Source organism: Podarcis tiliguerta, assembly GCF_965153285.1.
Source record: "Podarcis tiliguerta genome assembly, chromosome: 6".
Classification (NCBI taxonomy): Eukaryota; Metazoa; Chordata; class Lepidosauria; order Squamata; family Lacertidae; genus Podarcis; species Podarcis tiliguerta.
In genome coordinates, this window is record NC_139539.1 from 64963029 (window position 1) to 64978743 (window position 15715).

General features: G+C 40.9%; 1 protein-coding gene across 1 annotated transcript in view; it reads right to left on the minus strand.

The window, feature by feature from the left end:
- Nucleotides 1–935: 935 nt before the first annotated feature.
- LOC310679471 (vitellogenin-1-like) overlaps nt 936–15715 on the minus strand; it is a 34113-nt gene continuing 19333 nt past the window's right edge. Inside the window, exons 19-33 of the mRNA XM_083444675.1 lie at nt 13117–13252; nt 12090–12276; nt 11328–11443; nt 9933–10523; nt 9760–9834; nt 9181–9306; nt 7624–7836; nt 6769–6911; nt 6525–6663; nt 5413–5545; nt 4123–4321; nt 3334–3437; nt 2773–2867; nt 2490–2655; nt 936–1202 (exon numbers count right to left, since the gene is read on the minus strand). Of these exons, the coding sequence (XP_083300801.1) occupies nt 1162–1202; nt 2490–2655; nt 2773–2867; nt 3334–3437; nt 4123–4321; nt 5413–5545; nt 6525–6663; nt 6769–6911; nt 7624–7836; nt 9181–9306; nt 9760–9834; nt 9933–10523; nt 11328–11443; nt 12090–12276; nt 13117–13252 (2464 nt within the window). The 3' untranslated portion in view covers nt 936–1161. The remainder of the gene's footprint in view (nt 1203–2489; nt 2656–2772; nt 2868–3333; nt 3438–4122; nt 4322–5412; nt 5546–6524; nt 6664–6768; nt 6912–7623; nt 7837–9180; nt 9307–9759; nt 9835–9932; nt 10524–11327; nt 11444–12089; nt 12277–13116; nt 13253–15715) is intronic.

Below are 15715 nucleotides of genomic sequence, written 5' to 3' on the forward strand. Positions count from 1 at the left end.
CTGACTATCTCCCTGCCCTGGCAAATATATTATCCCACTGAAAGAACAGGTGGAGTTGCTCCTGGATCCATCTTTATCAGTTGACGTTCAGGTAGCCTCAGCAGCTGGGAGTGCATTTTACCAACTCTGGCCAACTCTGACAGGAATAGGCTAGCTGTGGTGATTCAGGTATCGGTAACCTTGACACCTGATGACTGCAATGTGTGGGGCTACTCTTGTGTCTGGCCTGGAAGCTCCAGCTGGTGCAATATGCTGTTGCTAGACTGTTGAGTGGAACAGACTACTGCCAGCACACAACCCCAGTCCTTAGAAGCTTTCACTGGCTACCCATATGTTACCAAGCTACGTTCAAGGTTCTTCTGCTAATTTACAAGGCCCTTAACAATTTGGGCCTAGAATATTTTAAGGACCTGTCTGATCACTGCAATCTCTGAGGAGTCTATTGGCATTCCCCCATGGCTCAGACATACAACTCATAAGTACTAGAAGGCATGGAGTCAGAGTATTGGATCCAAGCTGGTGAAACTCCCTCCCACTTGATGAACTTTGGGCGCATGGCTAGGACTTCCTTGTTCCAGCAGGCATTTGAAGGTAATATTTGGTTTTAGGATAAATTTTGAAGGCTTTGTTGTCCCATTTTCTGTGGATTGTTTTTCTGTACACCACCTAGCAATGTGAATAATTAAGTGGTATATAAATGTCATTAATAATAAAGAAATAAACCTTCTGAAATCCAAATTCTGTGTTGTGCCTGTATGGCATGTTAATTTGTCAGCTGTTAACTAGTAGACTATGTTAGCATGTTTTTATTAGGAAAGATGTTGAGGTTATTTTAGTGACAGCTGAACAGTAACCAACAATAAATGATTCTTTCTCTCTCTAAAATATTTTCAGCCCAATTGCTTTGTGGAAAAGGAACAAAATGATCACACATATTTATTTAATGCACAATGTATTTTTTATTTAGAACTTCATACAATGCAGAATGCATTTGATTTTAGTTTAGTTCCAATTAACATTAATTAATATATTTATCATTTGATGTAGCACTGGCATCCCCAAGGTGGTTCTCGAGATAACTCAGTTAATTTGAGATATCGAAAGGTTGATCTGAAGTACGTTGTCAGGGTAATGTTCACCCAGTCTGGAGTCTTCTCAGAGCTAAGCTGCCCAAGCCTCTGAGTCAGACGTTGCTTCCATTTCTGTCAAAAAAGGAAAATCACCATCAGTCAACAGAGTCCAAGCGATATATTGTTTAGCAGTGTGGACATTCCCACCTTGAATTAACAACAACAACAAAATCCCCCAGTCAAATAATTTGTTGGAATGGGTATGGAATATTTACAATGCTGTATACAATTCTAATTTTTGTCTCTACATCTACAAACAGCGTAAAATTGGTAATTCTTTCATTTTTTTGCACACAGTTGCAAATCCAAACTGAAAGAAGCAAAGAAAGAGGCAAGTGCTGAAAAGAATTTTTTAAAATCAAATAATAATGCTATTTTTGGTAAAGAAAACTTCTGCAGGGATATGTGGGTTATCCTATTAAGGCAACATGCCAAAGATCAGTTCAGTCAATCAAGCAACTACATCCAGCTCTGAAGTGTGAAATACTAATGGGCAGATAACCCAATGGTGTAGTGGATTTGAATGTCACACGTACATTTTTTGTTTTTTGTTTTTACATATTTTTATTGATGATTTCTTGGTTTACAAAAGTATGTGCAATGTCTCTTTTCTCAAGTTACATTTTCTAGAGGCACACATATGTTTGAACTAACCAGCCTCTTCAAGAACGAGAAGGGAGGCAAACCCTGGACAGGGCCACTCAGTAAGGAGAGTGACATTGCACCAGCTGTCTGCATTAATGGTACAAAGCCTCGCTTCTCCCTTCCTCCTTCCATTGCAGTGGCAGTCACCTTTGCCTTATGAAAGGCACAGCTGTGATCCCAGTTGAAGGGGGTATATGGCAATCCACCTCTGTCTTAAAAGACTCTCTGCTTCGGACATGCATTCTGCTCACAGAGACACATTTGCAGCCTTAGTAATGGTAGAAAGTAGAGAGTCCTGAACTTTCAAGCTGAGAGATGCATAGCAGATCAATGACAACACAATTGTCATTGTCCCCTCCCAACTTTGTGTAGTTGGGAATTAGGCATGGACGGGTAGCCTTGGGACTTCTGTATGTGGACAAACCAAGGTCTATTCTGTTCCATTCTCACTGAAAATTTCATCCCCTAATATTTGTTGAAGGCTACTTACAACTTTACAGGCTGCTCTGAAGGCTGCCTTTAAAGCTTAAAAGACTGCCCCAATTCCAGATAAAAACCAGTTTAAGTGGCTAGAAGGTGTTGCTGCCACCATGACTAGTGCCTGGCAATTCCATCCATGGCTACAAGTACCTCTGGGAGGGATGTGATGTGGTGCTGTGCCATTTTTTCCCTAGGGAAGTTGTATGGAGAATGTAGTTTCCAAATTTAACTCACCTCTATCACCTCTATCACACCTATCCGTCAAAGACCAGGAACGCAAAAGCTCTGTAGTGGTTGATGCCTGTTCTTGATTGGGCATCCGGGCTTCATTACTCATTTCACCGTCATTGTTTCCACAGAGTCCGCAGGTTTTACCTCTCATGTTGGAAGCGACTGTAATCTGCATGGATAATGGATATTTACTGTAGAAGCTTGTGTTTGTATCCTTACAATGCAGTGCATTAAAGGAATGAAGCAAGAAATCCTAGCACAAAAAGCAGCAGGCTGTCAGACTTACCATCAGAGTTTCGCCATCGTACGTCACATTCACTAGGCCTATCAGTGGTGCCTCAATAGCAATAGTGGTCTCATTTTTACACATTTTAACGTGCGCTGTGGAGAGATGGGATAGTTTAAAATGGCTTACCAATTATTTCAAGAGCAAGAGTATGTTTCAGCAGTGTACATAGAAATGTGCACATTTTGTTCATTTGTTTTACATTACTTTTTGAGTCTTGCCTACAGAATGGGACCAGAGACACAGCAATTTTCGCTGCGAGATTCTGTGACATCAGCTTGTATTGACTACCGTGTACAGATATTTTAATCAAATTTATGGGTAGGATACTCAGCTAACCCATCACACCTTTACTGATCAAGGCTTACTAACTTATTTTCAATGTTTACTTTCTTTCATTATTATGCGGGGTGTGTGTGTCCCAAGTTATTCAAGGTTTTTTAAAAAAATAAAATTGATTACCAATATATAACCAATAGTCAGAGTACATGGATTTAAGTTGACTCAGGTAAATGGAACTGTGTTGTGATTAAAAAAAAAGCGTAATATCAGATGCAGTACCTTTCTCATCCTCAAACTCCTTTTTGTCAAGCAGGACTCGGTTCTCATTGTATAACAAAGAAAGCTTATTCATGGCAGGTAAGATTCTGATATAACTTCTGATCCTGGGGGGGAGGGGAAATGCTTTTTGTTAGAAGGTGAAAAAACTGATATTAACAATCAGTGTGAAGCAGCCCATCTTTCTCCCATAGTTGTCATTTACGAGTGCACTGCAAAACTGCACCAATTCCCCCCTGAGGCTCCTCATGCTGCCTTCGCTGTGGTTTGAAAGGAAGTAGGTTCACATTAAATTTGAAACCAAATGCATTTCTTCCCCCAATATTGGTTGCTATAGACCCCTCAAGGCATCAGCAGCATGGCATGGGATAACTGTGATCTGATTCCATTTAGATCTGAGAAAACTGCACATTTCTGCAGTCTGGGTCCTGTGGCCCAGTTTGCAATTATTTCTAATGCAGTTCCCATTAAAGGGGGGAAACAGAAATACAGTGGGGCCTCGGGTTACAGACGCTTCAGGTTATAGATGCTTCAGGTTACAGACTCCGCTGACCCAGAAATGGTACCTCGGGGTAAGAACTTTGCTTCAGGATGAGAACAGAAAGCAGTGCAGCAGCAGCATGAGGCCCCATTAGCTAAAGTGGTATCTCAGGTTAAGAACAGTTTCAGGTTAAGAACGGAACTCCAGAACGAATTAAGTTCTTAACCTGAGGTACCACTGTAAAGGTTAAACCTTTATTTTTTCCTTGTGATTATATTATCTGAAAAAGCTGTGTATTTGTTAAAACTTACTCTGAAGAGATATTGACGTGAACCTCTCCTGGACTATCAGGTCTGGACTTTGATATCCAAACACGGAACCGTGGTTCATAATTTTCATTTTTGTTGCAGTCTTGGACTACCAAAAGGTCACAGGCATGTTTGGTTGTAGTTACGTTGAATACCTTGTTATCAAAGGTCATGATCCGTTCGTTGTCCACCTCACATACAGCTGGCAAGATGACACCCCCCCCAGAAAAAAGAAGTCAGATGCAGCAGTGAACATAAGATCGCCAGAAATATGCAATGTTTAGGCAGATGTCTGGAAGTACATTTTCTTGTTAGACTTAGATTCCATCCCTTGCAGTTCGGATGAATAACCTGGGATGCCTGTTTGATCATAAAAGCCTCTCAGTTCGACTAGATCTCAGTTTTTGTCAGACTTTTGCCACTTTTACAAAAGATGCAGGTCAACTAAGCTGGCCCCCGTCAGGCTGCCATTAGGACAGAATCTTCCATCCAGCCATCTTTACTGGGATACCCTGAGATATTGTATCTGCCTGAGGATGGAGTAATGCTTGGACTCAACCTACTCTTCAGAAGCTACACCAAGGATTGATCTTCTGCTGACTGCGCTGCCAAGTCCAAGGTGGCTTAACTAGAGCAGCGGTGGACCAGAACGAAGACTCGCTCACTCTGGTCCGTTGCCTAGGCCCCATCTGTCCCTTCAGCCTCTATTGACCAGTTTAATTTAAAGTTGTGGCAGGCAATCCCATTACTCCTTGCAGCTGCCCAAGGCCAAAACCAGCAGCCAGACTGGAGAAGAGGGCTGCCCCCCCCGGTCCTGGGGCACTGTGCCAGGCCATAACTGCTGCCCACCCTGATCATGGATAAGTGACCTTTTTGTGGCTATAAGCAAGCAAGAAAACTCCTTCTGGCAGTTTGATCGATGATAATGTGGTTGTAATTTATATACACTTTCTGGGCATACGCATGTCTTATTGCACTTATTGGGACTTATGTCTGAGTTTACGTTCATAGGACTGTGCTGTCAATTATTTATCTATTTATTCATTTCAATGTATTTAAGGTTGCAAGGTTGGTTACAAAACAGAAGAACAACATCATAATTTATAATAATTATTTTAAAAATATATCAAATGAGCTGTGTAAAATCACTAAATCCATTTACAATATATAATTGCTAGACAGAAGGCTTAAAGTTAGAAACAACATGCTTGCAAAATGGTCCTGTTAGAAGCAAAGAGCAGGCAATGCTTTAAATTTAAAGACTTGCCTGATGTAAGTAAAGTATTAATTTACCTTCACCTGCTTTGGGTGCCCATGACATTAATTCAAATAAATCATATGCCCTTTTTGCTGAAGATTGATAATATGGAGTTTCGAAAGCGGGTAAAGAAAATGGAAAACAGAGGCCATCTCTGTAAAAGGTTTCCTAGAAAACAAAGAATGAATGTATAAGGACCAATGTGGCTGTAGACAAAGCTTGTGTTTTGATTTATCATTTAACTACATAAACTAAAACATATCTTTCTTTCTTTTTTCCCAAATTTTCTAAACCCATAGGGATACATACTGATTTAAACTCAGCAGTTCTACTCTCACTAGAGGAAGTGGAGATGGTGGTATCTTTGTCAATTCTTCCTTCCCCTTAAAGTTCCCTGTGTCCCCTCAAAATCTTCTCCACAGGTTGGGGACTATTGGGAGGAGCATGAAAAGTAATATAGGCAGCTGCACCGAGAAAATATCTCCTTCCTCCATCCCTGGATCTTGACTGAATCTTCAAACAGAAGAATCCCTTCTGTTTGTGGAAAGGACACAAACAGAATATGGATCCAACCTACAGATTGCTTCCAGGGGCCTGTTGACTGAGCAACCATTTTGATTTGTTTGGGACAAGTTACCGTATGGCCTGAATAGAAGCCTCACTTCTTCTTTTTCCAAATTCCGACTGTGAAATGTTAAAGTGCGGCTTAAATTTACGACCTTACAAAAAAGGGCTTTTAGTGATATCGCTGCTGAAACAGACATACGGTAAAATGGAACGGATATGAGTGCCTGTGGAATTTTAAGGGAGCAGCTTATATTTGAGTATTGTCTCCCCCCCCCCTTTGAATTTTAAAGGTGTGGCTTATATTCGGGCTAATACAGTATAAGACATTGAATCAAGCAATTGTTATTCTACACTTTCACATCACTTTCTTTTTTGGAAGAAACTCTGCTTTTAGAGAGTAGGGGGCCTTCTGTGCAAAATCACCCACTTTAAGTGTACCACCCAAATTTGATGGTATGTGGTTGAATTAAACCTGAAAATATATATTCTCTATACTTGCTGACCATCCAGTTGCTTCCCCAAAGACAAACTACACTTATTTAATAACCCATATTTAATAAAAGAGATAACAAATACATGCCCCGGGAACTCTCAAGATTGTAGCTGTTGTCCATGGAGAGGACTGGACTATTCTGAACAGAACCTGGCGTGAAGGATTCTTCTGATAAACCGCTGTGAAGTATTTCATGTATGCAATACCAGGAATGAGATCCATAACCCTTGATGAAATCAAAACAGGATTTAGTCAGATTTTTTAAAATTAAAAAAAAAAACCCAATATGTGAGACAATTAGGTTTAATAAGAAATGAGGTAGATGCTATACCAAGCAGCACATTTCTCTAGATAGCGTGGAACCTTTGTCCATTTCATCTCAATTTCGAATGCGTCCCGTTCTGCAACCAGCCCACTGGAAGCCTTTACTCGAATGTTGTAATCTTTGCAGTTGTCACCCCAGCTCAGTTCATTCTTAGGAAATAAAAAAAAAGTTATTTAATCCCATGGGAATGAAAAGCCAATGACCCATTTGGATCCTATCACAATGGCATCTTCATTGCATTGGGAGGGATGCCCCTGTTTTATATGCTGAAAATATTTTTGTTCTATCAATGAGAGAATTTGGGACTGGCCATTTGCTCTGTGTTTTATTATCACAGAATCCAATGAGTGCTTTAGTAACTGTATTGTAGACCACCGTTAATTTTTTCTTATGGGTTGGCAGTTCATAAACAAGCAATTGGCCAACCTAAATGATCTTGGGTAAGGGATATTTAAAGAACTATCTCACCCCTCATAAACCTACATGTTGAGATTGGCATAGGTATGGTTTGTGCTTGTGTGGAACACTTCTCTTTTCAAGTTATTGCACCAGGATGCGGCAACTTCTCCCTCTACATTCTAGGAGATGCTTTTTGATTTCTGAAGTTTCGTGAACGTTCAACTTTAAGCAGTTCTTCTGCCTGCAATAATCTGTGCCCCCTAGCTAGTGTGGGATAATGGTTTTTATTATCTTTAAAAATAAGAACTGCTCTGCCTCAGTTCTTAATCTATTCGATGTTTATTATTAGTGAAAATTTGTTTAATTGTATTTCAGTAGTTTATCACGTGTAGCTTCAGAGAAACATTGCTGAACCACAAAAATAAATGAAAGCACATTTTTTAAAAATGTTTTGTTTTTTACCTGGATTGTGTAAGGTTGCACAACACTATCAATACATGCTCTCCACTTGGTTCTGGCAAGCTCACTTCCAACTATTTTCATCTGGGCTTTGTAGCGGTCATGCTTCATGTACATTGAAAATTTGTAGCCCTGTTCTTTCTTATCACTCCTAACTGCCTCAGCCACAATGGTAACGTAAGGTCGTAGTGAATCACCATGGTCCTGTTCCTGTTCCTGAAAGACAGAAAAACAAAAGGGCACCATTTTAATGCCTATGATGATCAGTTGCCTTCAGCTAGAAGTCACATTCACACCATAAATTTCAAGCTCTGTGATACCACTTTGAGCAGTCCTGGCTTTCCCCAAAGACTATTGGAAACTGTACTTTGTTAAGGGTACTAAGAGATGTTGGGAGGCCCCTAATCCCTTCACTGAGCTACAATTTCCAGCATGGTTTAGCAATCAAATCTCTTTGCAGGAAACTTTGGGAACTGTAGCAGGAAGTCTGTGGTTGACACCTTATGTACTTCATGCTGTCTAAGAGCAAAATCAGATGTCTATCTAGAGGTGTAATTATTTGCCTGCCCCATTCATCTATAAAATGGGAGGGTGGACCCACTTTTAACACTAAAAAGGATGTGTGGGGAGGGGGAGCTGAACTCTGCTTCCATTTCCTTATGCTCTGCCACCCAGCTTTCTCCCGGTTGATTTGATTTGTACTTCTGAAAGTGCTATTGAAAGGGTGAACCAGAGATAGAAGGGGAAGAGTAACATTTTCTTAATTATTCATTAATATTTTTATACCACTTACTATTAGAAGAGAAATTTTGAAACATTTTATAAAGATTACACACACACCGCATTAAAAACAGCAACAATATTACAGCTGTCACCCAAAGCATAAGGCAAGTGAAACCACATTCATTTGTTTAATCGCAATTAGATTCTAGCCTCCACTGTGACTAGGACAGACACACGAACAAGAATTGTAGCTGTTTTGAAAATGTTTTCCTTTTGTATATAATAATAATAATAATAATAATAATAATAATAATAATAACTTTAATTATTTATATCCCACTCATCTGGCTGGGTTTCCTCAGCCACTCTGGGCGGCTTACAGCATACAGTTATTGGAAGTTGAACGTAATCCATTCTGGAAGTCTGTTCGAGTTCCAAAATGTTCAAAAACCAAAGAGCAGCTTCTAATTGGCTGCAGGAAACTCCTGCAGCCAATCAGAAGCCGCGGAAGCCACGTTGGCCGTTTGGCTTCCAAAAGAACATCCGAAAACTGGAACAGTCAATTCCGGGTTTCGATCGTTCGGGAGCCAAAACGTTCGAGAACTAGGCTGTTCAAAAACCAAGGTACGACTGTCTATAAATATCAAACATTTAAAACTTTCCATTACAGGGCTGCCTTCAGATTGCAGTTTAAAGAAACACTTAGGAAATAAATAAAGGTAGGGAGAAAAACTGACAACTCTGCTAGCCACTTCCTGTAAATTAATTACCTGACTGAAACCTGGACCTAAGCTAAGGAATGAAGCAATGACTTCTTTTTCACTTTTATTAACTTACCTCCTGCATGAAGCTGCCCCTTCCGCCTTTCTGCTTTCTGTCTCTGCTGCTGCTTCTGGTGTTTCTGGAGCTGCTGCTAGAGCTGCTACTGGATTCAGAGGATGATGATGAACTGCTTGATGCTTGCTGATTTTCACCCCGTAATAATAATAATAATAAAATGTAAAGAGAAATAAACAGAGAGCATGAGAAGGAGATGACACTGTGATATATAGGACCTGTCACTCACACTATAAGGTGGATCCCCCCCCCCCCTGTCTTCAGAGTCCCAAGTGCTTTTCAGACACATGGATGGCTCACAACCTCTTTGCAGACAGTAGCCACAGATGCTTCTTCTAGAATGCCCACCCTAAAGTGTTACGAAGCCAGCTCTATTTGCAAAGCCAACTCAGATGTTGCAAAGTCACACAGGCTATATTCCTAGGCACCGTTTAAAATGGTGCAGAAAAAGTCTCACTGGCGGACTGCCTTTTATTTGGGTGAGTTTGCTCCAAAGAAGGTTGACCCGCGTGACATGGATTTCTGCCATCTTTCTCAGAGAGGAAGTCCATTTTAAAAAATCAAGAATATCAAAACTACCTGGTGCTTCACCTGCTGCTTTGACTTGTGTGCCATGTATTTCGCGTTAGCCAGTTCCAGACCTCGCAAGTCCTTCTAAATTCCAAGAAGAAGAAGAAGAAGGAAAAGGTAAATCAAATGCACTCTGGTAAATGGAGGAACAATTCTTCAGTTGTTTCATAGAAAGCACTTACTGAAGGTCTCTTGCCGCTGCCAATGTGGCTGTCCTTAACATGCTTCTGTTTGCTTGGGCGGCCCTTGGATTGTTTCTTGTTGCTCCTGCTGTCACTGCTGCTGTCGCTGCTGTCGCTGCTGTCGCTGCTGCTGCTACTGTCGCTGCTGTCACTGCTGCTGCTGCTGTCGCTGCTGTCGCTGCTGTCACTGCTGTCGCTGCTGTCGCTGCTACTACTGCTGCTGTCGCTGCTGTCACTGCTGCTGCTGCTGCTGCTGCTGTCACTGCTGTCACTGCTGCTGCTGCTACTACTGCTGCTGCTGTCGCTGCTGCTGCTATCGCTGCTGCTGCTGCTGCTATCGCTGCTACTGCTGCTGCTATCACTGCTTCTGCTACTGCTGTCACTGCTTCTGCTGCTGCTGTCGCTGCTGCTGCTGTCATCACTGCTGCTGCTGCTGCTCTTCAAAGAAGTCTTCCTGGGGTGCTTCTGATAACGTTCTTGCTGCCTCATATCGATCATTTCATCGTCATCACGGTCATCCCAATCATTGCCTGAGGTGTCAGAGCTATCACTAGAGCTATCGCTATCGCTTTCGCTGGAGCTGCTGATGGGCTAAAGGGGGAAGTACCCAGAGAAAAACAAACACAGTCATATTAAGTTTTCTAAGCTTGAAAAGAACATTTCGCAAACAAGGTACTTCTTGTCTGGCCAGAGGGGGAAAGCTAATTTGCAAATTCTCATTTGCACAAAATTGTTGGCACCCATCTGTCTCAAGAGACAATGGTGTGTGGTTCCGGGGGCAAAAATCACAGCGCCTGCTGTGGATGCAAAGAGAGCTTGTAACTGCTGCCTCCTACATTGTTGCAGCACCAAAGTGACCTCCGTGGGGCACAAGAAAACGTTTTACACAAATGCATAGGTCACATATACAATCAAGATCAATCTTCAACTAATTGCTTCCTTGGTTCACAATACTGGATGCTGTTGGACTAGGATTGCCATACTTCAATAAGAGAAAATCCAGACACAAAAGTTGTTGAGCTTTGCTTTTGCATAATAAAACTGAAATTAAAAAAAAAATGAGCTATTTTTGAGCAATTTTTATTTTAATTGATTTATGAAAATTCTGCGTGGACGCTACTTTGGCAAACAAATCCCGGTATGTCCAGGAAATTCTGGGTGTATGGCAGCCCTATGTTGGACTCAAAATCCTAACACCCTTGGCAACTGGCCATGCTGGCTGAGATTGATGGGACTCTGGCAACATCTGGAAGGTCATAGGTTCCCCACCCTTGAGTTTAATGCCTTAAATGTAATACTGTACACGCTGTCCGAAAGCTAGAACAAGTTGTAGAATATAAAACATATGGATAGTAGCCCCTCCCACATGGTGATATGTATTGCTATCAGAAATACCTGAATTCTTCTTAAATGTCTTTCTTCATCTCTCGTCAAACGCACCATTGGTAAACTAGAATGAGCGCCTCCTTGAACAGTCAATCGTAACTTCTCAATGGGTGCTCTTCTCTCAGCTGAAATTATAGAGTTAGTATTAGTGTTACTGCATGGTTTATCTATGCAATAAATCATGGTTTCTGAAACATAGTCAATGGGCACTTTTGATACATGAAGCCACCAGTTGGGTCCATTGATTTGTATGGCATATGAATGTGTTATGTGACCACCATGCATAATCTGTGGCTTCACTGGTAGGCCTAGTGAAAGACCAGCTTGAGAACTATGGTAGTAAAATTTTAAACCTCAGATTGTTTTGTCACCTGTTCAAGATGGGTGGGGTATTATTATTATTATTAATAATAATAATAATAATAATATCTTTGTCATTAAGATGATTTCAATGAGTCTGTTCTAACCAAGCACAAGTCTTTATGGTATGTCTATGTGTGCACAACTCCTTCTGTATATTTTCCTAGGCTTTCATCCATTGTGGTTCACAGTGCCATTTGCAGACAGATGACACTGAACTACAGCACGACCACAGCCTTTTGTGAGCTGCTCTCCACCACCACCAGTCCCATATGACACAACCCACACTATCCAGAAGGACTGCCAATTGTCCAGGGAAATATTGCTCCTGTTCTTTCCCCTGAACCCCTCTGCATTTTGTAAAAAAACCAAACACACCCCAACAAACATCATAGAATAAAGAAGAGTTACCTTGCTTGAGTGTTACTCTAAAAGTATGTTCGCCAGCCAAGTTGTACAGAGAGTCATCTATGGAGCACCCAGCATAAATGTTTGACCATTCAACGCAAGCCCTGCATCCAAATGTGCATGCTTCAACACACTCAGTGTGACGAGGGGCAGGCCTGTAATGTTGTGACTGTTCTGCAGAAATTTGGTCCTGGATGGATGATGAACATAGTCCAGCATGAGAGATTGCAATCTCAGACTTCTGCCTCATCATCATCATTATTATTTTGGTAAAGATCAGTAATTCAGTTGGAACACTGCATATATAAAACGTGGCATCTTGACCAATGGTTAAGGGAAGCCCTAATATTTAATTGGGGGGGGGGGATACAGGATGATTTCCAGTGCGAAGTAATGTAAGTCCACTGATTTCAATACGTCTGCTCTAATTTACGTTAGGGTTTTGTGCTCAGCCTTTCAGGACTTAACATCTTTAGTTGCATCAATTTCCATCCTGCTTCAAGAGTGTAAGTTACATCCACTACACCATTAAAACTACATCCCAGAGCTGTCATGCACAGTAGGATTTATTCATAGCTAAGTTTATTTAGATCAAGGCCACTACTTAGTTACTTGACATTGAGAACTGCAATTATGTTCTTCATTGACACAATACGATACCTGTTGTCTACCTATTACACCCCAGTTTTAAATCCCCCCAGAATCCTGAAATAAAATACACGATTAAAGTTCTGATTATAATGGGAATTTGTCTTTAATTAATAACAAATAAATGCTTTATGGTAGCTATAGTGCTTTTATGACTGCTAAATTTATATTTGTACCAGTAGGTCAGTTTTTACACTTCCCTGGAAGTAGGACTCATTGACCGCAATGTGACTTACTTCTCAGTATATGTGTATAGGACTGAACTGTAAATGTTTTATTGGGGGGGGGCACATTAAAAATAGCTCACACAACTTCTTTTCTATGTAAAAGAAACATTTCTCAAGCAAAAAAAAAGTGCACACAAAAATCTAATATGGGTTACCCTTCTTTCATTCCGTTGTTCTGCTGACTCAAAGGAGCCTCTTATTATTTTAGACACAGTTTGAGGGACGAAAAGTGGAGTTGACTTGGTTGCAGGTGCCTCTTCAAGGTTGCGAGTGATAACAGATGTCGTAGCACTGTTGGATAAACAGAGGGAGAAATGCTGTGTTAGAAGCACAGATATGTTAAAAAAGATCTGGGTTGCAGTATGGACTTGATCACACATGGAGTTCCTTGCAAATTGCTCTATAAATCGTACCTAGGCAACCCAAATGCCTAGGTACAATTTTGACTAGGCAAAAATGACTAGGCAGCCCTGACTAGTCATATTTTAAAACAAAATCAAGTTAGTGTCATCTATTTTGGGTGGCCATTTTCAGACTTCAACTTAAAGGCAGTCTTTCATGCTCACTGCTCCTAATTTTCTGCTCAAGTTAAAAACATAACAAACAAACAATGCACAAGCCACTGACATAGTTTCAATCCCAGCACTGGGATTTAATTAATATCTTAGCTGCTAAAGTGATGGGTTTCTGTTCTGTCTGGGACACTGCTGCAGAAAGGACACACTTCAAAATATAAGGAAGTCAAAAGCTCTGGTACAATGATATGTTTTCCATGGGGCAGGTAGACACAAAGGTATTTCCTGTGTCATAGGATCTCTGTTAAAAACGTAGCCCTTGTCATGGGTTACTTGTGTGCAATGAGTAAGCATGGGGAAAGGGGTTGTGGGGCATGTTCCATCCTGCCCCCAAGCTGGTGTGTCATTTAGAACAGTGGACAAAAAACCCCACAAAAACCCCCACAAAAAAACAAAGGAAACCATTCAGGGGAAAAAGTCTTAATTGTTCAATCTACCAATCAGTTAAAGCCACAAATCTCAATAGCAAAAACATTACGTTGTTATTTCTGATGCATAGAAATATAGCTAGGATATTTTACCATGGTGGATAGGCTGAGCCTTCAGTCTGCAGTGTGATGTTCACTGGATTAGCTTAGCCTAACTCACTGGCTTATTAGTCACATAAAATAAAATAAAAACTATTGCTGTGAATGTGATCAGGTGATATTACATTATCATTCCTTTGAGTCAGTCAGCTGACATGAGCAATTTGCTTCCAAGCAAACTACTGCTTTTCCACATCCCACAGATTAACTCAGAAGCAAGTCTTACTAAATCCAGTGAGTTTGATTCCAAGGGAGGTGGGCATGAAGATTGCATCCTGTGCTGTAAAACACTAGCAGTATATCTACTCAACAGCATTTTAACAAACTTATCTCTAAGCTGCTGGTAGTCCAATCATATTTATGATGTAGGCATTACATTTTTAACTACATGGCTTCAAAATGCATTAAAACACACACACACACACGTTCCATTGTTAGTATTTCACGGAAGCAACTGATATTGTCGCCTGGGGGTTGATTTGCGAACACAGAAGGGTGGAAGTGACCTGCCTGGCTGTGAACTGAGAGGTGGTCGGTGTTCACCTGTTGAGAATAATGGGCTTCACACTCTGTGAGGGAAGCCTAAGAACACCTAATCTACTTTATTTGAAAGGCGGATTTGCATTCCTTTTATCTTTCTCTCTCTTCCTCTTGTCGGTGCCTGCAGTGCTGAGGGTACTGTAGAGAACATGCAAGTTGTGCTTCACATGGAGCACTTCAGTCAAGTCAAAATAAATAAATGACACCTTATCAACCACAGGCTTTGTTTTCTGTTCAAGTTCCTCTGTTTCAGATAAAGGGCATGACAGCTGCACCCCACACCAAGCTTAGCTAGAACCTTCAGGAATTTTTTATTTTTTATATTAAGAAAAGGGACAAAAAATATTCTCACAGACAAGCTGAGGGGATGAAAGAAATTACAAATCAACTTGCATTTTAAGATGGCTCATCTGGGCAGAATAGATTAAAAGGAAGTGGCTTTCACTTGATTCACATTTAATAATTTAAACCGTCACCAAACTACGGTTTGCATCTCCAGGCAGAAATAGTTGGCATCACTCCCCCACCCTAATCTTTCTCTCAGTACTGTTATTTTTTTTTAACCCAATAGTCTACATTTGCCACTGAACTGAATGATCAGTTCTTCCCCACTGAATATAAGAGGGAGCCAATAAATTGAGTGGCAACACAGGTGTCACATACTGTTTTCTGCAGAAATCAGCTGCCTGATCCAGCTCTAGCACTTTAATAAGAATGGGTGGAGGAAAGTTACAAGGAACTTCCTAAAGGTTCCAAACAGGTCCCTGGTGAGTACAGGGAGCCACAACAAATCATGTGACTGGGCAGAAGGCTCCTTACTCGCAAGTATCTGGTCACTGTTCAATGACTGCAACATCAACATATGAGGTTCTTGACCAAGAAGAGCAGTCAGAGATCAAATGCCATGAGAACATCTTAAAGCCCACTTTTTTCAATCAATGGCCACTCCCACCATCAGATCAGAGCGATCAAATGATGTGATACTAAACATCTTCCACTCATTCCTTGTGTTAGGATACTTGCACCGCTTTTTAATTAACTACTGAGTAATCAAGGCTAAAGGGGCCAGTCTTCTAACCGATTCTGCCAGACTTATGCATCCATACAAATTC